At 36.9% G+C, this 26,083-nt stretch overlaps 2 protein-coding genes across 2 annotated transcripts in view; both read right to left on the reverse strand.

Moving 5' to 3' along the window:
* Positions 1-938: 938 nt before the first annotated feature.
* Positions 939-22,321, reverse strand: LOC140239808 (uncharacterized). The gene is given in 13 exon segments (XM_072319626.1): positions 939-1,453; positions 2,526-2,952; positions 7,368-7,802; positions 8,848-9,279; positions 10,353-10,784; positions 11,869-12,303; positions 13,401-13,835; positions 14,910-15,341; positions 16,441-16,875; positions 17,952-18,383; positions 19,481-19,915; positions 20,992-21,425; positions 22,306-22,321. Coding segments are annotated over 13 exon segments (5,295 nt in total).
* A 103-nt stretch (positions 22,322-22,424) lies between these two features.
* LOC140239809 (uncharacterized) overlaps positions 22,425-26,083 on the reverse strand; it is a 95,219-nt gene continuing 91,560 nt past the window's right edge. The window contains 3 exon segments of the mRNA XM_072319631.1: positions 22,425-22,957; positions 24,037-24,463; positions 25,571-26,002. Coding sequence (XP_072175732.1) covers positions 22,425-22,957; positions 24,037-24,463; positions 25,571-26,002 — 1,392 coding nt within the window.

A 26,083-nucleotide genomic window follows, 5' to 3' on the forward strand; every position in this document is an offset into this window, starting at 1 on the left:
CTAGGCTTTATTTATCCACAGTGAAAGTCAGCTAACTATTTTAGCCTCTGCTGCAAGTTATCTGTATCAATTCAATGGAAAAAAAAAACCAAAGGGCGAAGGGATGGAGAATTTCAAATTGAAAAAGTAATTAGCGCTAGTTACCTCCCGTGTCCATAAAAATTGCCAACACTTTATCTTTCAAAACCATTTCAAATTTTTAGATCCTCCGATGACTTTCTCTCTCCCGAATGTTATTTTGCAACTTTCAATACTGAATATACATGACCTTCGGTTCCAGAGATACGTCACGTCGTTACATTTAACGCAAAAAAAAATATATAAATTTTGTTTTTGTGTATGATCAGTGGTGAAGTGTTGGAAGAAGAAATACAAATGATGTTTTCAAACTTCTCTTATAATGTTGTCTAATATAGTAGTGAATAGGGTACATACAAGTATTAGTTTTGCATTATCAAAGCAAAATATATCAAACTACAAAAAAGAAAAAACATTAGAAATTAAAAAAAAAAACGGAATTGGGATAACAAATGCCATTAATTAATTGTGACAATTATCGACGCATGAAACACTAAATATAATAGTAACGCAACAAATTAAATCTTTGAATACGTAAACAATATTATATAACGTCATGTCATTATAGTCTCTGTAAAAATAACGCATATTCATATAATTCTTTATTTCAAGGTTATACATAAATATGTCAGTATCAAAAAGGGAATATTCAGTTGAAAAAAGCAAACATAATAACGAGTAAAGACGTCTTATTTTGTTGTGATCGCATTTTCCAAAGCCAAAAACCTACGGAGATGTTCACCCACTGGGTTTCAGTCTTTGCTATTCACACTTTTCTCCATTTATTACGAAAAGTCTAAACTGCAATTTTTACACATATTTCTTCTTCGTAGATATGAAGGTTGACTAACCCATGTGAATTACAATAATATAATCAAACTGTCATATCTGATTTTGTGTTTCTTACTGAGATCAATCATAAAAGAAACAGGATGTCATGCATTACCTGGCCTTTCCGTCGTAGTTGTTTCTAGTGTCGTTGTCTCCAGAGTTGTGGTAGGTGGTGGTAGTGTGGTCGGTGGTGGAGTTCTAGGCGTTGTTGGTTTTGGCCAACATTTAGGAGGACACGTGCTACCACAACAGAGGAACCTTACTTCGTAATCCCTACAAGGGGGACGCAGAGGACCATTTCTGCACTGCAGACCAATGTCAGGGTCACACGTTGCAGCGTCGTCGGTCTCGTTGGAGAATATATGCGTGTCGACAGTTCGGCATTCCACGTCTTTGCGGATGATGCAGATGGCTGGGAATCCAGGATAGTGCTGAACATCCGAAAGAAGTTCCTCTTCTACAAGAGCATCGCTTGCCAGCTTACCAGGAGCCTCATCGTTACACCAAGGTGTCCAGACGCAGAATCTCAGACATTTCTCGCACTCTGAAAAATCAAAATAAACGTAATCAGTCAAGTTACTCATAAGAAGCAAATCGTCTCACGCTTTCTCATATTTTGATTGACGATCTCTTCTTTCTTTATCCACAGTAAAAGTCAGTTAACTATTTCAACCTCTGCTGCAAGTTATCTGTATCAATTCAATGAAAAAAAGTGCAAAATGATGGAGAATTTAAAATTGGAATAACAATTGGTGCTAGTTTCCTCCCGTGTCAATAAAGATTGCCAGCACTTTATCTTTCAAAACGATTCTAATTTTTTAGATCGTCCGATGACTTTCTTTCTCCCGAATGTTATTCTGCGACTTTCAATACTGAATATACATGACCTTCGGTTCCAGAGATACGTCACGTTTTCACATTTAACCAAAAATCACATCTGAATTTTGTTTTTGTGTACTATCAGGGTTTGAGTATAGGAAGCAGAATTACAAATAACGATTCCAAACTTCTCTTAAAACGAGGTCTATTCTAGAAGGGAATATGATACCTACAAATATCAATTTTGCATTATAAAAGCAAAATATATCGGACTTGAAAAAAAGGAAAAACATAAGAAATTCAAAAATAACGAACGCCATATATTAATCGTGACAATTATCGATGCAAGAAACACTAAATATAAAAGTAACGCCACAAATTAAATCTTTGATTTCGTTAGCAATATTGTATAAGTCATGTCATTATAGTCTCTCTAAAAATAACGCATATTCGTATGAGTCCTTCTTTCACGGTTATATATATATTAACATAATCAAGGGATTATTCAGTTGAAAAAAAAATAATGACGAGTAAAGATGCCTTATTCTGTTGTGATCGCATTTCCAAAGCAAAAAACCTACGGAGCTGTTTAGCCCTTGGGTTTCAGTCTTTGCTATTCACACTTTTCTCCATTTATTACCAAAAGTCTATCTGCAATTTTTACATACATTTCTTCTTCGTAGATATCAAGGTTGACTAATCCATGTTGATTACAAATAATATAATCAAACTATCATATTTGATTTTGCGTTTCTTCCTGAGATAAATCATGAAAGAAACAGGATGTCATGCATTACCTGGCCTTTCCGTCGTAGTTGTTTCTAGTGTCGTTGTCTCCAGAGTTGTGGTAGGTGGTGGTAGTGTGGTCGGTGGTGGAGTTCTAGGCGTTGTTGGTTTTGGCCAACATTTAGGAGGACACGTGCTACCACAACAGAGGAACCTTACTTCGTAATCCCTACAAGGGGGACGCAGAGGACCATTTCTGCACTGCAGACCAATATCAGGGTCACACGTTGCAGCGTCGTCGGTCTCGTTGGAGAATATATGCGTGTCAACAGTTCGGCATTCCACGTCTTTGCGGATGATGCAGATGGCTGGGAATCCAGGATAGTGCTGAACATTCAAAAGAAGTTCCTCTTCCACAAGAGCATCGCTTGCCAACCTACCAGGGGCCTCATCGTTACACCAAGGTGTCCAGACGCAGAATCTCAGACATTTCTCGCACTCTGAAAAATCAAAATAAACGTAATCAGTCAAGTTACTCATAAGAAACAAATCGTCTCACGCTTTCTCATATTTTGCTCAATGACGATCTCTTCTTTCTTTATCCACAGCCAAAAACCTACGGAGCTGTTTGGCCCTTGGGTTTCAGACTTTGCTATTCACACTTTTCTCCATTTATTACCAAAAGTCTATCTGCAATTTTTACACACATTTCTTCTTCGTAGATATCAAGGTTGACTAATCCATGTTGATTACAAATAATACAATCAAACTATCATATTTGATTTTGCGTTTCTTCCTGAGATAAATCATGAAAGAAAACATAAAAAAAAAACACGAAAGGGTGAAGGGATCGAGAATTTCAATTTGAAATAGTAATTGGAGCTAGTTACCCCCCGTATCCATAAAAATTGCAAGTACTTTATCTTTCAAAACGATTTTAAAATTCTACCTACTCCGATGACTTTTTTCTCCCGAATGGTATTTTGCAACTTTCAATAGTGAATATACATGACCTTCGGTTCCAGAGATACGTCACGTTGTCACATTTAACCAAAAATCACATCTGAATTTTGTTTTTGTGTATTATCAGGGTTTGAGTATTGGAAGCAGAATTACAAATGACGTTTCCAAACTTCTCTTAAAACGCAGTCTAATCTAGAAGGGAATATGATACCTACAAATATCCGTTTTGCATCACCAAAGCAAAGTATATCGCACTTGAAAAAAAGGAAAAACATAAGAAATTCAAAAATAACGAACGCCATAAACTAATCGTGACAATTATTGACGCATGAAACACTAAATATAAAAGTAACGCCACACATTAAATCTTTGATTTCTTATGCAATATTATATAAAGTCATGCCATTATAGTCTCTCTAAAAATAACGTATATTCGTATGGTTCTTTATTTCGAGGTTAAAGATAAATATATATCAATATCAAAAAGGGAACTAGAGATTGTAATTTGTCATCACTGACAAATTAAGGTGATCCGATTTTTTTTTATCAATGATTCAAGTCCTGATCGCAATAGGCATGGCCATGCAGGTTTCATCTGTGTTCAGAGACATTGGCCGTGTGATGTTTGGATTCTCATTTAGAAAAGGGAGTCATATATCTGCCGTCTTTGGTACCAAATATGTATACACTATAACGAAGATACAGCAAGAAGTACATATGACCTTTGACCCCACTTTGCACAACCTAGATGGCATCTGAGCAAAAAGTGGTTATTTTGTGAAATGATTCTTGTAACATGATCTTTGCGTGTGCAAAATATGGGAAAGATAAGACATGTATTCACCAAGATACAGGATGAAACATTTGTGACCTTTGACCCTAATTTACATACCCAAGATGTTGTCCGATCAAGTAGTTGTTATTTTATGAAATAATGTACGTGTCATGAACTAAACATGTGCAAAATATGGTTGTGATAGGGTATGTTTTTATTGAGTTATTGCACATAAAGTTGCAAAAAGAAAGAAATGTTTCAATACATCGAAGATAAACTTTTATTTCAAGTAAGTTTTTTTTACGTGATCCCGACATCGTATGAAAAAACAAAGGGCACATTGACGATAGCCCAAAGCCTCAGTTACAGCATATTAAAATCTGAGAAAAATTCACCGAAGGGTAAGTGAGCTAGTGCTCGATAAAGAGAGTCATGTCAATTTTCACATCTAAAAACTTCCCTCCCATAGAGATAACACGTCATAGCGAAGATAGAAAAAGAAGTACATATGACCTTTGACCCCACTTTGCACAGACAAGATGGCATCTGAGCAAAAAGTGGTTATTTTATGAAATGATCCCTGTAACATGGTCTTTACGTGTGCAAAATATGGGAAAGATAGGACATGTATTCACCAAGATACAGGATGAAACATCTATGACCTTTGACCCTAATTTACATACCCAAGATGGCGTCTGATCAAGTAGTTGTTATTTATGAAATAATGTTCGTGACATGAACTAAACATGTGCAAAATATGGTTGTGATAGGGTATGTTTTTCTTGAGTTATTGCACATAAAGTTGCAAAAAGAAAGAAATATTTCAATACATCGAAGATAAACTTTTATTTCAAATAAGTTTTTTTTACGTGATCCCGACATCATATGAAAAAACAAAGGACACATTGACGATAGCTCAAAGCCTCAGCTACAACATATCAAAATCTGGGAGAAATTCACCGAAGCATAAGTGAGCTAGTGCTCGATAAAGACAATCATGTCAATTTTCATTTCCAGAAAAACTGCACTCCCATAGAGATAACACGCAAATTGGTCAAATTTCACTAGGTTACATTCAATCCATTTTTACGAGGTGAAGACATCATCTGATTAAAAACTTGATGAACAAAACTGAAAGAGTATTAAATTGGCTACATTATAGTAAAATCTGGGAGAAATTCAAAGAAGGGTAAGTCACCTAGAGCTCGATAAAGACAATCATGTCAATTTTCACATCTAGAAAAATTCCCTCCCATAGAGATAACACGTCATAACGAAGAAACAGAAAGAAGTACATATGACCTTTTGACCCCACTTTGCACAGACAAGATGGCATCTGAGCATAAAGTGGTTATTTTGTGAAATGATTCTTGTAACATGGTCTCTGCGTGTGCAAAATATGGGAAAAATAGGACATGTATTCACCAAGATATAGGATAAAACATTTATGACCTTTGACCCTAATTTACATACTCAAGATGGCGTCTGATCAAGTAATTGTTATTTTATCAAATAATTTACGTGACATGAACTAAACATGTGCAAAATATGGGGGTGATGGGATATGTTTTTCTTGAGTTTTTGCACGGAAAGTTGCAGAAAGAAAGAAATATTTCAATACATCGAAGATAAGCTTTAATTTCAATCAAGTTTTTTGACGTGATGCAGACATCGTATGAAAAAACAAAGGGACACTTACGATAGCACAAAGTCTCAGCTACAACATATTGAAATCTGGGAGAAATTCACTGAAGCATAAGTGAGCTAGTGCTCGATAAAGATAGTCATGTCAAATTTCATTTCCAGAAAAACTGCACTCCCATAGAGATAACACGTAAACTGGTCAAATTTGACAAGACAACTTTCAATCCAATATTACGAGGTGATGCCGTCATCTAATCAAAATGTTGTTATTACATTAATGAAAGAGCATTTAATAAGCTACAACATACTGAAACCTGGGTGAAAAGTGACAAAGGACTAGTGAGAAACGCTTGAATGAACTTGAAATTTGATGACGTCATTTTGAAAATTTATTTTTTTTACTTTATTAAGAAATTTGATATCTTTTAATCATTTTGCCAGCATTGCCACCCCTTGAAATGACATGTACAACTCATCAGCTTTCAAAATATGTAAAGAAAATGGGGGGTCACCGTCCATCCTGACGAGTAAAATCGGATTTAATATTGGCAGTTTTTTTGGCATAGTTGCACTGTATATCGCCATTGACGCGCGCGCGGAATTTCAACTTTCACGGGCCCGTATGACGTCACATTGAGTCGGATTGACTTGAAACTTGGTAGAAATATTCCTTGACATTTCAGACATCCGATCAAAGTGTAAAAACTTGAAATTTCAATTGCATATGAGCTGTGCGTGCGTATATGCGCGCGCGCGTACGCGTCCGTCCGATTTTTTCAATTTTTCAAAAAATGCTCCAAATGGTCTGAAACGTGTGCAAAAAAATTTTGAGCTCGATTGGAGCATACAAATATTTCAACGCGCGCGTACGCGCACGTTTTAAAAGAAAATATGAATTTTCAGAACATGAATAGAATGCGCATAACTTGAAATATATGTGACGTAAATTTTTTTGAAAAACTTGATTCCATTAATGAGATATGATTGAGAATGTGTTTTCACATAATGACGTCATAGTGACGTCACGGTAGACTGATCACAATGATACATTAGATTTGCCGTCTTTGGGACATGATGCATACATGGTATAATTTTGAAATTGATAGGCAGCGGACTTTCTGAGCTAACCTCTGCACAACTTTTGCGGAGAAATAAAGAAATAAAGAAGAAGAAAGAATCCGTACAGATACAGAAGGTGATCCGAGAGGATACTCGGATCACCTAATTATTCAGTTGAAAACAAACAACAACAACATAATGACGAGTAAAGACGCCTTATTTTCGTGTAATCGCATTTTCAAGAGCCAACAATGTACGGAGATGTTCAGCCATTGGGTTTCAGTCTTTGCTATTCACACTTTTCTCCATTTATTACCAAAAGTCTAAACTGCAATTTTTACACACATTTCTTCTTGTTCGTAGATATGAAGGTTGACTAACCCATGTTGATTACAAATAATATAATCAAACTATCATATCTGATTTTGTGTTTCTTACTGAGATCAATCATAAAAGAAACAGGATGTCATGCATTACCTGGCCTTTCCGTCGTAGTTGTTTCTAGTGTCGTTGTCTCGACAGTTGTGGTAGGTGGTGGTAGTGTCGTGGTCGGTGGTGGAGTTCTAGGCGTTGTTGGTTTTGGCCAACATTTAGGAGGACACGTGCTACCACAACAGAGGAACCTTACTTCGTAATCCCTACAAGGGGGACGCAGAGGACCATTTCTGCACTGCAGACCAATGTCAGGGTCACACGTTGCAGCGTCGTTGGTCTCGTTGGAAAATATATGCGTGTCGACAGTTCGGCATTCCACGTCTTTGCGGATGATGCAGATGGCTGGGAATCCAGGATAGTGCTGAACATCCGAAAGAAGTTCCTCTTCCACAAGAGCATCGCTTGCCAACCTACCAGGGGCCTCATCGTTACACCAAGGTGTCCAGACGCAGAATCTCAGACATTTCTCGCACTCTGAAAAATCAAAATAAACGTATTCAGTCAAGTTACTCATAAGAAACAAATCGTCTCACACTTTCTCATATCTTGGTTGACGATCTCTTCTTTCTTTATCCACAGTGAAAGTGAGCTAACTATTTTAACCTCTCCTGCAAGTTATCTGTATCAATTCAATGAAAACAAAAGGGCAAATTGATGGAGAATTTAGAATTGAAATAACATTTGGTGCTATTTTTCTCCCGTGTCAATAAAGATTGCCAGCACTTTATCTTTCAAAACGATTCTAATTTTTTAGATCGTCCGATGACTTTCTTTCTCCCGAATGTTATTTTGCGACTTTCAATACTGAATATACATGACCTTTGGTTCCAGAGATACGTCACGTTGTCACATTTAACCAAAATTCACATCTGAATTTTGTTTTTGTGTATTATCAGGGTTTGAGTATTGGAAGCAGAATTACAAATAACGTTTCCAAACTTCTCTTAAAACGAGGTCTAATCTAAAAGGGATTATGATACCTACAAATATCCGTTTTGCATCATAAAAGTAAAATATATTGGACTTGAAAAAAAAGAAAAACATAAAAAATTCAAAAATAATTATCGATGGAAGAAACACTAAATATAAAAGTAACGCCACAAATTAAATCTTTGATTTCGTAAGCAATATTGTATAAAGTCAGGTCATTATAGTCTCTCTAAAGATAACGCATATTCGTATGAGTCCTTATTTCACGGTTATACATATATTAACATAATCAAGAGATTATTCAGTTGAAAAAAATAATGACGAGTAAAGATGCCTTATTCTGTTGTGATCGCATTTTCCAAAGCAAAAAACCTACGGAGATGTATAGCCCTTGGGTTTCAGTCTTTGCTATTCACACTTTTCTCCATTTATTACCAAAAGTCTATCTGCAATTTTTACATACATTTCTTCTTCGTAGATATCAAGGTTGACTAATCCATGTTGATTACAAATAATATAATCAAACTATCATATTTGATTTTGCGTTTCTTCCTGAGATAAATCATGAAAGAAACAGGATGTCATGCATTACCTGGCCTTTCCGTCGTAGTTGTTTCTAGTGTCGTTGTCTCCAGAGTTGTGGTAGGTGGTGGTAGTGTGGTCGGTGGTGGAGTTCTAGGCGTTGTTGGTTTTGGCCAACATTTAGGAGGACACGTACTACCACAACAGAGGAACCTTACTTCGTAATCCCTACAAGGGGGACGCAGAGGACCATTTCTGCACTGCAGACCAATGTCAGGGTCACACGTTGCAGCGTCGCTGGTCTCGTTGGAAAATATATGCGTGTCGACAGTTCGGCATTCCACGTCTTTGCGGATGATGCAGATGGCTGGGAATCCAGGATAGTGCTGAACATCCGAAAGAAGTTCCTCTTCCACAAGAGCATCGCTTGCCAACCTACCAGGGGCCTCATCGTTACACCAAGGTGTCCAGACGCAGAATCTCAGACATTTCTCGCACTCTTAAAAATCAAAATAAACGTAATCAGTCAAGTTGCTCATAAGAAACAAATCGTCTCACGCTTTCTCATATTTTGGTTGACGATCTCTTCTTTCTTTATCCACAGTGAAAGTCAGCTAACTATTTTAACCTCTGCTGCAAGTTATCTGTATCAATTCAATGAAAAAAAAGGGCAAATTGATGGAGAATTTAAAATTGAAATAACATTTGGTGCTAGTTTCCTCCCGTGTCAATAAAGATTGCCAGCACTTTATCTTTCAAAACGATTTTAGTTTTTTAGATCGTCCGATGACTTTCTTTCTCCCGAATGTTATTTTGCGACTTTCAATACTGAACATACATGACCTTCGGTTCCAGAGATACGTCACGTTGTCACATTTAACCAAAAGTCACATCTGAATTTTGTTTTTGTGTATTATCAGGGTTTGAGTTTTGGAAGCAGAATTACAAATAACGTTTCCAAACTTCTCTTAAAACGAGGTCTAATCTAAAAGGGAATATGATACCTACAAATATCCGTTTTGCATCATAAAAGCGAAATATATTGGACTTGAAAAAAAGAGAAAAACATAAGAAATTCAAAAATAAAGAACGCCATATATTAATCGTGACAATTATCGATGCAAGAAACACTAAATATAAAAGCAACGCCACAAATTAAATCTTTGATTTCGTAAGCAATATTGTATAAAGTCAGGTCATTATAGTTTCTCTAAAAATAACGCATATTCGTATGAGTCCTGATTTCACGGTTATACATATATTAACATAATCAAGGGATTATTCAGTTGAAAAAAAAATAATGACGCGTAAAGATGCGTTATTCTGTTGTGATCGTATTTTCCAAAGCAAAAAACCAACGGAGATGTATAACCCTTGGGTTTCAGATTTTGCTATTCACACTTTTCTCCATTTATTACCAAAAGTCTATCTGCAATTTATACACACATTTCTTCTTCCTAGATATCAAGGTTGACTAATCCATGTTGATTACAAATAATATAATCAAACTATCATATTTGATTTTGTGTTTCTTCCTGAGATAAATCATAAAAGAAACAGGATGCCATGCATTACCTGGCCTTTCCGTCGTAGTTGTTTCTAGTGTCGTTGTCTCCAGAGTTGTGGTAGGTGGTGGTAGTGTGGTCGGTGGTGGAGTTCTAGGCGTTGTTGGTTTTGGCCAACATTTAGGAGGACACGTACTACCACAACAGAGGAACCTTACTTCGTAATCCCTACAAGGGGGACGCAGAGGACCATTTCTGCACTGCAGACCAATGTCAGGGTCACACGTTGCAGCGTCGTTGGTCTCGTTGGAAAATATATGCGTGTCGACAGTTCGGCATTCCACGTCTTTGCGGATGATGCAGATGGCTGGGAATCCAGGATAGTGCTGAACATCCGAAAGAAGTTCCTCTTCCACAAGAGCATCGCTTGCCAACCTACCAGGGGCCTCATCGTTACACCAAGGTGTCCAGACGCAGAATCTCAGACATTTCTCGCACTCTGAAAAATCAAAATAAACGTAATCAGTCAAGTTACACATAAGAAACAAATCGTCTAACGCTTTTTCATGTTTTAGTTTACGATCTAGGCTTTCTTTACCCACAGTGAAAGTCAGCTAGCTATTTTAGCCTCTAATGCAAGTTATCTGTATCAATTCAATGGAAAAAACGAAAGGGCGAAGGGATGGAGAATTTCAATTTGAAATAGTAATTGGAGCTGGTTACCCCCCGTATCCATCAAAATTGCCAGCACTTTATCTTTCAAAACGATTTTAAATTTTTAGATCGTCCGATGACTTTTTTCTCCCGAATTTTATTTTGTGACTTTCAATACTGAATATAGATGACATTCAGTTACAGAGATATGTCACGTTGTCACATTTAAGGCAAAAAAAAAAAACATCTGAATTTTGTTTTTGTGTATTATCAGTGTTTGAGTATTGGAAAGAGAATTATAAATGACGTCTTCAAACTTCTCTTGTAATGTAGTCTAATCTAGTAGTGAATACGGTACCTATAAGTATCCGTTTTGCAGTTTCAAAGCAAAATATTTCTGACTTGAAAAAAGGAAAAAAAAATAGGATAAAGAACGTCATTTATAAATCGTGACAGTTATCGATGCATGGAACACTAAATATAAAAGTAACGCAACAAATTAAATCTTTGATTTCGTAAGCAATACTATATAAAGTCCGGTCATTATAGTCTCTCTAAAAATAACGAATATTCGTATGATTCCTTGTTTCACGGTTATACATATATTAACATATACAATGGAATATTCAGTTGAAAATTAAAAACATAATGACGAGTAAAGACGCCTTATTTTTTTTTTTTTTTTGTGATCGCATTTTCCAAAGCCAACAACCTACGGAGACGTTCAGCCATTGGGTTTCAGTCTTTGCTATTCACACTTTTCTCCATTTATTACCAAAAATCTAAACTGCAATTTTAGACACATTTCTTCTTCGTAGATATCAAGGTTGACCAGCCCATGTTGATTACAAATAATATAATCAAACTGTCATATCTGATTTTGTGTTTCTTCTTGAGATCAATCATAAAAGGAATAGGATGTCATGCATTACCTGGCCTTTCCGTCGTAGTTGTTTCTAGTGTCGTTGTCTCGAGAGTTGTGGTAGGTGGTGGTAGTGTCGTGGTCGGTGGTGGAGTTCTAGGCGTTGTTGGTTTTGGCCAACATTTAGGAGGACACGTGCTACCACAACAGAGGAACCTTACTTCGTAATCTCTACAAGGGGGACGCAGAGGACCATTTCTGCACTGCAGACCAATGTCAGGGTCACACGTTGCAGCGTCGTCGGTCTCGTTGGAGAATATATGCGTGTCGACAGTTCGGCATTCCACGTCTTTGCGGATGATGCAGATGGCTGGGAATCCAGGATAGTGCTGAACATCCGAAAGAAGTTCCTCTTCCACAAGAGCATCGCTTGCCAACCTACCAGGGGCCTCATCGTTACACCAAGGTGTCCAGACGCAGAATCTCAGACATTTCTCGCACTCTGCAAAATCAAAATAAACGTATTCAGTCAAGTTACTCATCAGAAACAAATCGGCTCACGCTTTCTCATATTTTGGTTGATGATCTCTTCTTTCTTTATCCCCAGTGAAAGTCAGTTACCTATTTTAACCTCTGCTGCAAGTTATCTGTATCAATTCAATGAATAAAAAAAAGGGCAATTTGATGGAGAATTTAAAATTGAAATAATGATTGGCGCTAGTTTCCTCCCGTGTCAATAAAAATTGCCAGCACTTTATCCTTCAAAACGATGTTAAATTTTTAGATCGTCCGATGACTTTCTTTCTCCCGAATGTTATTTTGCGACTTTCAATACTGAATATACATGACCTTCGGTTACAGAGATACGTCACGTTGTCACATTTAACCAAAAATCACATCTAAATTTTGTTTTTGTGTATTATCAGGGTTTTAGTATTGGAAGCAGAATTACAAATAACGTTTCCAAACTTCTCTTAAAACGAGGTCTAATCTAAAAGGAAATATGATACCTACAAATATCCGTTTTGCATCATAAAAGCAAAATATATTGGACTTGAAAAAAAGAGAAAAACATAAGAAATTCAAAAATAACGAACGCCATAAACTAATCGTGACAATTATTGACGCATGAAACACTAAATATAAAAGTAACGCCACACATTAAATCTTTGATTTCTTATGCAATATTATATAAAGTCATGCCATTATAGTCTCTCTAAAAATAACGTATATTCGTATGGTTCTTTATTTCGAGGTTAAAGATAAATATATATCAATATCAAAAAGGGAATTATTCAGTTGAAAACAAACAACAACAACATAATGACGAGTAAAGACGCCTTATTTTCTTGTAATCGCATTTTCAAGAGCCAACAATGTACGGAGATGTTCAGCCATTCGGTTTCAGTCTTTGCTATTCACACTTTTCTCCATTTATTACCAAAAGTCTAAATTGCAATTTTTACACACATTTCTTCTTGTTCGTAGATATGAAGGTTGACTAACCCATGTTGATTACAAATAATATAATCAAACTGTCATTTCTGATTTTGTGTTTCTTCCTGAGATCAATCATGAAAGAAATAGGATGTCATGCATTACCTGGCCTTTCCGTCGTAGTTGTTTCTAGTGTCGTTGTCTCGATAGTTGTGGTAGGTGGTGGTAGTGTCGTGGTCGGTGGTGGAGTTCTAGGCGTTGTTGGTTTTGGCCAACATTTAGGAGGACACGTGCTACCACAACAAAGGAACCTTACTTCGTAATCCCTACAAGGAGGACGTAGAGGACCATTTCTGCACTGCAGACCAATGTCAGGGTCACACGTTGCAGCGTCGTCGGTCTCGTTGGAGAATATATGCGTGTCGACAGTTCGGCATTCCACGTCTTTGCGGATGATGCAGATGGCTGGGAATCCAGGATAGTGCTGAACATCCGAAAGAAGTTCCTCTTCCACAAGAGCATCGCTTGCCAACCTACCAGGGGCCTCATCGTTACACCAAGGTGTCCAGACGCAGAATCTCAGACATTTCTCGCACTCTTAAAAATCAAAATAAACGTAATCAGTCAAGTTACTCATAAGAAACAAATCGTCTCACGCTTTCTCATATTTTGGTTGATGATCTCTTCTTTCTTTATCCACAGTGAAAGTCAGCTAACTATTTTAACCTCTGCTGCAAGTTATCTGTATCAATTCAATGAAAAAAAAAGGGCAAATTGATGGAGAATTTAAAATTGAAATAACATTTGGCGCTAGTTTCCTCCCGTGTCAATAAAGATTGCCAGCACTTTATCTTTCAAAACGATTTTAGTTTTTTAGATCGTCCGATGACTTTCTTTCTCCCGAATGTCATTTTGCGACTTTCAATACTGAACATACATGACCTTCGGTTCCAGAGATACGTCACGTTGTCACATTTAACCAAAAGTCACATCTGAATTTTGTTTTTGTGTATTATCAGGGTTTGAGTTTTGGAAGCAGAATTACAAATAACGTTTCCAAACTTCTCTTAAAACGAGGTCTAATCTAAAAGGGAATATGATACCTACAAATATCCGTTTTGCATCATAAAAGCGAAATATATTGGACTTGAAAAAAAGAGAAAAACATAAGGAATTCAAAAATAAAGAACGCCATATATTAATCGTGACAATTATCGATGCAAGAAACACTAAATATAAAAGCAACGCCACAAATTAAATCTTTGATTTCGTAAGCAATATTGTATAAAGTCAGGTCATTATAGTTTCTCTAAAAATAACGCATATTCGTATGAGTCCTGATTTCACGGTTATACATATATTAACATAATCAAGGGATTATTCAGTTGAAAAAAAAATAATGACGAGTAAAGATGCCTTATTCTGTTGTGATCGCATTTTCCAAAGCAAAAAACCAACGGAGATGTATAACCCTTGGGTTTCAGATTTTGCTATTCACACTTTTCTCCATTTATTACCAAAAGTCTATCTGCAATTTATACACACATTTCTTCTTCCCAGATATCAAGGTTGACTAATCCATGTTGATTACAAATAATATAATCAAACTATCATATTTGATTTTGCGTTTCTTCCTGAGATAAATCATAAAAGAAACAGGATGTCATGCATTACCTGGCCTTTCCGTCGTAGTTGTTTCTAGTGTCGTTGTCTCCAGAGTTGTGGTAGGTGGTGGTAGTGTGGTCGGTGGTGGAGTTCTAGGCGTTGTTGGTTTTGGCCAACATTTAGGAGGACACGTACTACCACAACAGAGGAACCTTACTTCGTAATCCCTACAAGGGGGACGCAGAGGACCATTTCTGCACTGCAGACCAATGTCAGGGTCACACGTTGCAGCGTCGTTGGTCTTGTTGGAAAATATATGCGTGTCGACAGTTCGGCATTCCACGTCTTTGCGGATGATGCAGATGGCTGGGAATCCAGGATAGTGCTGAACATCCGAAAGAAGTTCCTCTTCCACAAGAGCATCGCTTGCCAACCTACCAGGGGCCTCATCGTTACACCAAGGTGTCCAGACGCAGAATCTCAGACATTTCTCGCACTCTGAAAAATCAAAATAAACGTATTCAGTCAAGTTACTCATCAGAAACAAATCGGCTCACGCTTTCTCATATTTTGGTTGATGATCTCTTCTTTCTTTATCCCCAGTGAAAGTCAGTTACCTATTTTAACCTCTGCTGCAAGTTATATGTATTAATTTAATAAATTTAAAAAAAAAGGCAATTTGATTGAGAATTGAAAATTGAAATAATGATTGGCGATAGTTTCCTCCCGTGTCAATAAAAATTGCCAGCACTTTATCTTTCAAAACGATATTAAATTTTTAGATCGTCCGATGACTTTCTTTCTCCCGAATGTTATTTTGCGACTTTCAATACTGAATATACATGACCTTCGGTTACAGAGATACGTCACGTTGTCACATTTAACCAAAAATCACATCTAAATTTTGTTTTTGTGTATTATCAGGGTTTGAGTATTGGAAGCAGAATTACAAATAACGTTTCCAAACTTGTCTTAAAACGAGGTCTAATCTAAAAGGAAATATGATACCTACAAATATCCGTTTTGCATCATAAAAGCAAAATATATTGGACTTGAAAAAAAGAGAAAAACATAAGAAATTCAAAAATAACGAACGCCATAAACTAATCGTGACAATTATTGACGCATGAAACACTAAATATAAAAGTAACGCCACACATTAAATCTTTGATTTCTTATGCAATATTATATAAAGTCATGCCATTATAGTCTCTCTAAAAATAACGTATATTCGTATGGTTCTTTATTTCGAGGTTAAAGATAAATATATATCAATATCAAAAAGGGAATTATTCAGTTGAAAACAAACAACAACAACATAATGACGAGTAAAGACGCCTTATTTTCTTGTAATCGCATTTTCAAGAGCCAACAATGTACGGAGATGTTCAGCCATTGGGTTTCAGTCTTTGCTATTCACACTTTTCTCCATTTATTACCAAAAGTCTAAATTGCAATTTTTACACACATTTCTTCTTGTTCGTAGATATGAAGGTTGACTAACCCATGTTGATTAGAAATAATATAATCAAACTGTCATTTCTGATTTTGTGTTTCTTCCTGAGATCAATCATGTAAGAAACAGGATGTCATGCATTACCTGGCCTTTCCGTCGTAGTTGTTTCTAGTGTCGTTGTCTCGATAGTTGTGGTAGGTGGTGGTAGTGTCGTGGTCGGTGGTGGAGTTCTAGGCGTTGTTGGTTTTGGCCAACATTTAGGAGGACATGTGCTACCACAACAAAGGAACCTTACTTCGTAATCCCTACAAGGAGGACGTAGAGGACCATTTCTGCACTGCAGACCAATGTCAGGGTCACACGTTGCAGCGTCGTCGGTCTCGTTGGAGAATATATGCGTGTCGACAGTTCGGCATTCCACGTCTTTGCGGATGATGCAGATGGCTGGGAATCCAGGATAGTGCTGAACATCCGAAAGAAGTTCCTCTTCCACAAGAGCATCGCTTGCCAACCTACCAGGGGCCTCATCGTTACACCAAGGTGTCCAGACGCAGAATCTCAGACATTTCTCGCACTCTTAAAAATCAAAATAAACGTAATCAGTCAAGTTACTCATAAGAAACAAATCGTCTCACGCTTTCTCATATTTTGGTTGATGATCTCTTCTTTCTTTATCCACAGTGAAAGTCAGCTAACTATTTTAACCTCTGCTGCAAGTTATCTGTATCAATGCAATGAAAAAAAAAAAAGGGAAATTGATGGAGAATTTAAAATTGAAATAACATTTGGTGCTAGTTTCCTCCCGTGTCAATAAAGATTGCCAGCACTTTATCTTTCAAAACGATTTTAGTTTTTTAGATCGTCCGATGACTTTCTTTCTCCCGAATGTCATTTTGCGACTTTCAATACTGAACATACATGACCTTCGGTTCCAGAGACACGTCACGTTGTCACATTTAACCAAAAGTCACATCTGAATTTTGTTTTTGTGTATTATCAGGGTTTGAGTTTTGGAAGCAGAATTACAAATAACGTTTCCAAACTTCTCTTAAAACGAGGTCTAATCTAAAAGGGAATATGATACCTACAAATATCCGTTTTGCATCATAAAAGCGAAATATATTGGACTTGAAAAAAAGAGAAAAACATAAGAAATTCAAAAATAAAGAACGCCATATATTAATCGTGACAATTATCGATGCAAGAAACACTAAATATAAAAGCAACGCCACAAATTAAATCTTTGATTTCGTAAGCAATATTGTATAAAGTCAGGTCATTATAGTTTCTCTAAAAATAACGCATATTCGTATGAGTCCTGATTTCACGGTTATACATATATTAACATAATCAAGGGATTATTCAGTTGAAAAAAAAATAATGACGAGTAAAGATGCCTTATTCTGTTGTGATCGCATTTTCCAAAGCAAAAAACCAACGGAGATGTATAACCCTTGGGTTTCAGATTTTGCTATTCACACTTTTCTCCATTTATTACCAAAAGTCTATCTGCAATTTATACACACATTTCTTCTTCCTAGATATCAAGGTTGACTAATCCATGTTGATTACAAATAATATAATCAAACTATCATATTTGATTTTGTGTTTCTTCCTGAGATAAATCATAAAAGAAACAGGATGTCATGCATTACCTGGCCTTTCCGTCGTAGTTGTTTCTAGTGTCGTTGTCTCCAGAGTTGTGGTAGGTGGTGGTAGTGTGGTCGGTGGTGGAGTTCTAGGCGTTGTTGGTTTTGGCCAACATTTAGGAGGACACGTACTGCCACAACAGAGGAACCTTACTTCGTAATCCCTACAAGGGGGACGCAGAGGACCATTTCTGCACTGCAGACCAATGTCAGGGTCACACGTTGCAGCGTCGTTGGTCTCGTTGGAAAATATATGCGTGTCGACAGTTCGGCATTCCACGTCTTTGCGGATGATGCAGATGGCTGGGAATCCAGGATAGTGCTGAACATCCGAAAGAAGTTCCTCTTCCACAAGAGCATCGCTTGCCAACCTACCAGGGGCCTCATCGTTACACCAAGGTGTCCAGACGCAGAATCTCAGACATTTCTCGCACTCTGAAAAATCAAAATAAAGGTATTCAGTCAAGTTACTCATCAGAAACAAATCGGCTCACGCTTTCTAATATTTTGGTTGATGATCTCTTCTTTCTTTATCCCCAGTGAAAGTCAGTTACCTATTTTAACCTCTGCTGCAAGTTATATGTATTAATTTAATAAATTAAAAAAAAAGGCAATTTGATGGAGAATTGAAAATTGAAATAATGATTGGCGCTAGTTTCCTCCCGTGTCAATAAAAATTGCCAGCACTTTATCTTTCAAAACGATATTAAATTTTTAGATCGTCCGATGACTTTCTTTCTCCCGAATGTTATTTTGCGACTTTCAATACTGAATATACATGAAATTCGGTTACAGAGATACGTCACGTTGTCACATTTAACAAAAAATCACATCTGAATTTTGTTTTTGTGTATTATCAGGGTTTGAGTATTGGAAGCAGAATTAGAAATAACGTTTCTAAACTTCTCTTAAAACGAGGACTAATCTAAAAGGGAATATGATACCTACAAATATCCGTTTTGCATCATAAAAGCAAAATATATTGGACTTGAAAAAAAAGAAAAACATAAGAAATTCAAAAATAACGAACGCCATAAACTAATCGTGACAATTATTAACGCATGAAACACTAAATATAAAAGTAACGCCACACATTAAATCTTTGATTTCTTATGCAATATTATATAAAGTCATGCCATTATAGTCTCTCTAAAAATAACGTATATTCGTATGGTTCTTTATTTCGAGGTTAAAGATAAATATATATCAATATCAAAAAGGGAATTATTCAGTTGAAAACAAACAACAACAACATAATGACGAGTAAAGACGCCTTATTTTCTTGTAATCGCATTTTCAAGAGCCAACAATGTACGGAGATGTTCAGCCATTGGGTTTCAGTCTTTGCTATTCACACTTTTCTCCATTTATTACCAAAAGTCTAAACTGCAATTTTTACACACATTTCTTCTTGTTCGTAGATATGAAGGTTGACTAACCCATGTTGATTAGAAATAATATAATCAAACTGTCATTTCTGATTTTGTGTTTCTTCCTGAGATCAATCATGAAAGAAACAGGATGTCATGCATTACCTGGCCTTTCCGTCGTAGTTGTTTCTAGTGTCGTTGTCTCGATAGTTGTGGTAGGTGGTGGTAGTGTCGTGGTCGGTGGTGGAGTTCTAGGCGTTGTTGGTTTTGGCCAACATTTAGGAGGACACGTGCTACCACAACAAAGGAACCTTACTTCGTAATCCCTACAAGGAGGACGTAGAGGACCATTTCTGCACTGCAGACCAATGTCAGGGTCACACGTTGCAGCGTCGTCGGTCTCGTTGGAGAATATATGCGTGTCGACAGTTCGGCATTCCACGTCTTTGCGGATGATGCAGATGGCTGGGAATCCAGGATAGTGCTGAACATCCGAAAGAAGTTCCTCTTCCACAAGAGCATCGCTTGCCAACCTACCAGGGGCCTCATCGTTACACCAAGGTGTCCAGACGCAGAATCTCAGACATTTCTCGCACTCTTAAAAATCAAAATAAACGTAATCAGTCAAGTTACTCATCAGAAACAAATCGTCTCACGCTTTCTCATATTTTGGTTGACGATCTCTTCTATCTTTATCCACAGTGAAAGTCAGCTAACTATTTTAACCTCTGCTGCAAGTTATCTGTATCAATTCAATGAAAAAAAAAAAAGGGCAAATCGATGGAGAATTTAAAATTGAAATAACATTTGGTGCTATTTTCCTCCCGTGTCAATAAAGATTGCCAGCACTTTATCTTTCTAAACGATTTTAATTTTTTAGATCGTCCGATGACTTTCTTTCTCCCGAATGTTATTTTGCGACTTTCAATACTGAACATACATGACCTTCGGTTCCAGAGATACGTCACGTTGTCACATTTAACCAAAAGTCACATCTGAATTTTGTTTTTGTGTATTATCAGGGTTTGAGTTTTGGAAGCAGAATTACAAATAACGTTTCCAAACTTCTCTTAAAACGAGGTCTAATCTAAAAGGGAATATGATACCTACAAATATCCGTTTTGCATCATAAAAGCGAAATATATTGGACTTGAAAAAAAAAGAAAAACATAAGAAATTCAAAAATAAAGAACGCCATATATTAATCGTGACAATTATCGATGCAAGAAACACTAAATATAAAAGCAACGCCACAAATTAAATCTTTGATTTCGTAAGCAATATTGTATAAAGTCAGGTCATTATAGTTTCTCTAAAAATAACGCATATTCGTATGAGTCCTGATATCACGGTTATACATATATTAACATAATCAAGGGATTATTCAGTTGAAAAAAAATAATGACGAGTAAAGATGCCTTATTCTGTTGTGATCGCATTTTCCAAAGCAAAAAACCAACGGAGATGTATAACCCTTGGGTTTCAGACTTTGCTATTCACACTTTTCTCCATTTATTACCAAAAGTCTATCTGCAATTTATACACACATTTCTTCTTCCTAGATATCAAGGTTGACTAATCCATGTTGATTACAAATAATATAATCAAACTATCATATTTGATTTTGTGTTTCTTCCTGAGATAAATCATAAAAGAAACAGGATGTCATGCATTACCTGGCCTTTCCGTCGTAGTTGTTTCTAGTGTCGTTGTCTCCAGAGTTGTGGTAGGTGGTGGTAGTGTGGTCGGTGGTGGAGTTCTAGGCGTTGTTGGTTTTGGCCAACATTTAGGAGGACACGTACTGCCACAACAGAGGAACCTTACTTCGTAATCCCTACAAGGGGGACGCAGAGGACCATTTCTGCACTGCAGACCAATGTCAGGGTCACACGTTGCAGCGTCGTTGGTCTCGTTGGAAAATATATGCGTGTCGACAGTTCGGCATTCCACGTCTTTGCGGATGATGCAGATGGCTGGGAATCCAGGATAGTGCTGAACATCCGAAAGAAGTTCCTCTTCCACAAGAGCATCGCTTGCCAACCTACCAGGGGCCTCATCGTTACACCAAGGTGTCCAGACGCAGAATCTCAGACATTTCTCGCACTCTGAAAAATCAAAATAAAGGTATTCAGTCAAGTTACTCATCAGAAACAAATCGGCTCACGCTTTCTAATATTTTGGTTGATGATCTCTTCTTTCTTTATCCCCAGTGAAAGTCAGTTACCTATTTTAACCTCTGCTGCAAGTTATATGTATTAATTTAATAAATTAAAAAAAAAGGCAATTTGATGGAGAATTGAAAATTGAAATAATGATTGGCGCTAGTTTCCTCCCGTGTCAATAAAAATTGCCAGCACTTTATCTTTCAAAACGATATTAAATTTTTAGATCGTCCGATGACTTTCTTTCTCCCGAATGTTATTTTGCGACTTTCAATACTGAATATACATGAAATTCGGTTACAGAGATACGTCACGTTGTCACATTTAACAAAAAATCACATCTGAATTTTGTTTTTGTGTATTATCAGGGTTTGAGTATTGGAAGCAGAATTAGAAATAACGTTTCTAAACTTCTCTTAAAACGAGGACTAATCTAAAAGGGAATATGATACCTACAAATATCCGTTTTGCATCATAAAAGCAAAATATATTGGACTTGAAAAAAAAGAAAAACATAAGAAATTCAAAAATAACGAACGCCATAAACTAATCGTGACAATTATTAACGCATGAAACACTAAATATAAAAGTAACGCCACACATTAAATCTTTGATTTCTTATGCAATATTATATAAAGTCATGCCATTATAGTCTCTCTAAAAATAACGTATATTCGTATGGTTCTTTATTTCGAGGTTAAAGATAAATATATATCAATATCAAAAAGGGAATTATTCAGTTGAAAACAAACAACAACAACATAATGACGAGTAAAGACGCCTTATTTTCTTGTAATCGCATTTTCAAGAGCCAACAATGTACGGAGATGTTCAGCCATTGGGTTTCAGTCTTTGCTATTCACACTTTTCTCCATTTATTACCAAAAGTCTAAACTGCAATTTTTACACACATTTCTTCTTGTTCGTAGATATGAAGGTTGACTAACCCATGTTGATTAGAAATAATATAATCAAACTGTCATTTCTGATTTTGTGTTTCTTCCTGAGATCAATCATGAAAGAAACAGGATGTCATGCATTACCTGGCCTTTCCGTCGTAGTTGTTTCTAGTGTCGTTGTCTCGATAGTTGTGGTAGGTGGTGGTAGTGTCGTGGTCGGTGGTGGAGTTCTAGGCGTTGTTGGTTTTGGCCAACATTTAGGAGGACACGTGCTACCACAACAAAGGAACCTTACTTCGTAATCCCTACAAGGAGGACGTAGAGGACCATTTCTGCACTGCAGACCAATGTCAGGGTCACACGTTGCAGCGTCGTCGGTCTCGTTGGAGAATATATGCGTGTCGACAGTTCGGCATTCCACGTCTTTGCGGATGATGCAGATGGCTGGGAATCCAGGATAGTGCTGAACATCCGAAAGAAGTTCCTCTTCCACAAGAGCATCGCTTGCCAACCTACCAGGGGCCTCATCGTTACACCAAGGTGTCCAGACGCAGAATCTCAGACATTTCTCGCACTCTTAAAAATCAAAATAAACGTAATCAGTCAAGTTACTCATCAGAAACAAATCGTCTCACGCTTTCTCATATTTTGGTTGACGATCTCTTCTATCTTTATCCACAGTGAAAGTCAGCTAACTATTTTAACCTCTGCTGCAAGTTATCTGTATCAATTCAATGAAAAAAAAAAAAGGGCAAATCGATGGAGAATTTAAAATTGAAATAACATTTGGTGCTATTTTCCTCCCGTGTCAATAAAGATTGCCAGCACTTTATCTTTCTAAACGATTTTAATTTTTTAGATCGTCCGATGACTTTCTTTCTCCCGAATGTTATTTTGCGACTTTCAATACTGAACATACATGACCTTCGGTTCCAGAGATACGTCACGTTGTCACATTTAACCAAAAGTCACATCTGAATTTTGTTTTTGTGTATTATCAGGGTTTGAGTTTTGGAAGCAGAATTACAAATAACGTTTCCAAACTTCTCTTAAAACGAGGTCTAATCTAAAAGGGAATATGATACCTACAAATATCCGTTTTGCATCATAAAAGCGAAATATATTGGACTTGAAAAAAAAAGAAAAACATAAGAAATTCAAAAATAAAGAACGCCATATATTAATCGTGACAATTATCGATGCAAGAAACACTAAATATAAAAGCAACGCCACAAATTAAATCTTTGATTTCGTAAGCAATATTGTATAAAGTCAGGTCATTATAGTTTCTCTAAAAATAACGCATATTCGTATGAGTCCTGATATCACGGTTATACATATATTAACATAATCAAGGGATTATTCAGTTGAAAAAAAATAATGACGAGTAAAGATGCCTTATTCTGTTGTGATCGCATTTTCCAAAGCAAAAAACCAACGGAGATGTATAACCCTTGGGTTTCAGACTTTGCTATTCACACTTTTCTCCATTTATTACCAAAAGTCTATCTGCAATTTATACACACATTTCTTCTTCCTAGATATCAAGGTTGACTAATCCATGTTGATTACAAATAATATAATCAAACTATCATATTTGATTTTGTGTTTCTTCCTGAGATAAATCATAAAAGAAACAGGATGTCATGCATTACCTGGCCTTTCCGTCGTAGTTGTTTCTAATGTCGTTGTCTCCAGAGTTGTGGTAGGTGGTGTTAGTGTGGTCGGTGGTGGAGTTCTAGGCGTTGTTGGTTTTGGCCAACATTTAGGAGGACACGTGCTACCACAACAGAGGAACCTTACTTCGTAATCCCTACAAGGGGGACGTAGAGGACCATTTCTGCACTGCAGACCAATGTCAGGGTCACACGTTGCAGCGTCGTTGGTCTCGTTGGAGAATATATGCGTGTCGACAGTTCGGCATTCCACGTCTTTGCGGATGATGCAGATGGCTGGGAATCCAGGATAGTGCTGAACATCCGAAAGAAGTTCCTCTTCCACAAGAGCATCGCTTGCCAACCTACCAGGGGCCTCATCGTTACACCAAGGTGTCCAGACGCAGAATCTCAGACATTTCTCGCACTCTGAAAAATCAAAATAAACGTATTCACTAGTATTCAGTCAAGTTACTCATCAGAAACAAATCGGCTCACGCTTTCTCATATTTTGGTTGATGATCTCTTCTTTCTTTATCCCCAGTGAAAGTCAGTTACCTATTTTAACCTCTGCTGCAAGTTATATGTATTAATTCAATGAATAAAAAAAAAAGGCAATTTGATAGAGAATTGAAAATTGGAATAATGATTGGCGCTAGTTTAGTCCCGTGTCAATAAAAATTGCCAGCACTTTATCTTTCAAAACGATATTAAATTTTTAGATCGTCCGATGACTTTCTTTCTGCCGAATGTTATTTTGCGACTTTCAATACTGAATATACATGAAATTCGGTTACAGAGATACGTCACGTTGTCACATTTAACCAAAAATCACATCTGAATTTTGTTTTTGTGTATTATCAGGGTTTGAGTATTGGAAGCAGAATTACAAATAACGTTTCCAAACTTCTCTTAAAACGAGGACTAATCTAAAAGGGAATATGATACCTACAAATATCCGTTTTGCATCATAAAAGCAAAATAAATTGGACTTGAAAAAAAAAGAAAAACATAAGAAATTCAAAAATAACGAACGCCATAAACTAATCGTGACAATTATTGACGCATGAAACACTAAATATAAAAGTAACGCCACACATTAAATCTTTGATTTCTTATGCAATATTATATAAAGTCATGCCATTATAGTCTCTCTAAAAATAACGTATATTCGTATGGTTCTTTATTTCGAGGTTAAAGATAAATATATATCAATATCAAAAAGGGAATTATTCAGTTGAAAACAAACAACAACAACATAATGACGAGTAAAGACGCCTTATTTTCTTGTAATCGCATTTTCAAGAGCCAACAATGTACGGAGATGTTCAGCCATTGGGTTTCAGTCTTTGCTATTCACACTTTTCTCCATTTATTACCAAAAGTCTATCTGCAATTTTTACACACATTTCTTCTTGTTCGTAGATATGACGGTTGACTAACCCATGTTGATTACAAATAATATAATCAAACGATCATATTTGATTTTGTGTTTCTTCCTGAGATAAATCATAAAAGAAACAGGATGTCATGCATTACCTGGCCTTTCCGTCGTAGTTGTTTCTAGTGTCGTTGTCTCCAGAGTTGTGGTAGGTGGTGGTAGTGTGGTCGGTGGTGGAGTTCTAGGCGTTGTTGGTTTTGGCCAACATTTAGGAGGACACGTGCTACCACAACAGAGGAACCTTACTTCGTAATCCCTACAAGGGGGACGCAGAGGACCATTTCTGCACTGCAGACCAATGTCAGGGTCACACGTTGCAGCGTCGTCGGTCTCGTTGGAGAATATATGCGTGTCGACAGTTCGGCATTCCACGTCTTTGCGGATGATGCAGATGGCTGGGAATCCAGGATAGTGCTGAACATCCGAAAGAAGTTCCTCTTCCACAAGGGCATCGCTTGCCAACCTACCAGGGGCCTCATCGTTACACCAAGGTGTCCAGACGCAGAATCTCAGACATTTCTCGCACTCTTAAAAATCAAAATAAACGTAATCAGTCAAGTTACTCGTAAGAAACAAATCGTCTCACGCTTTCTCATATTTTGGTTG

This window comes from Diadema setosum, chromosome 16 (assembly GCF_964275005.1).
Source record: "Diadema setosum chromosome 16, eeDiaSeto1, whole genome shotgun sequence".
Taxonomy (NCBI): Eukaryota; Metazoa; Echinodermata; class Echinoidea; order Diadematoida; family Diadematidae; genus Diadema; species Diadema setosum.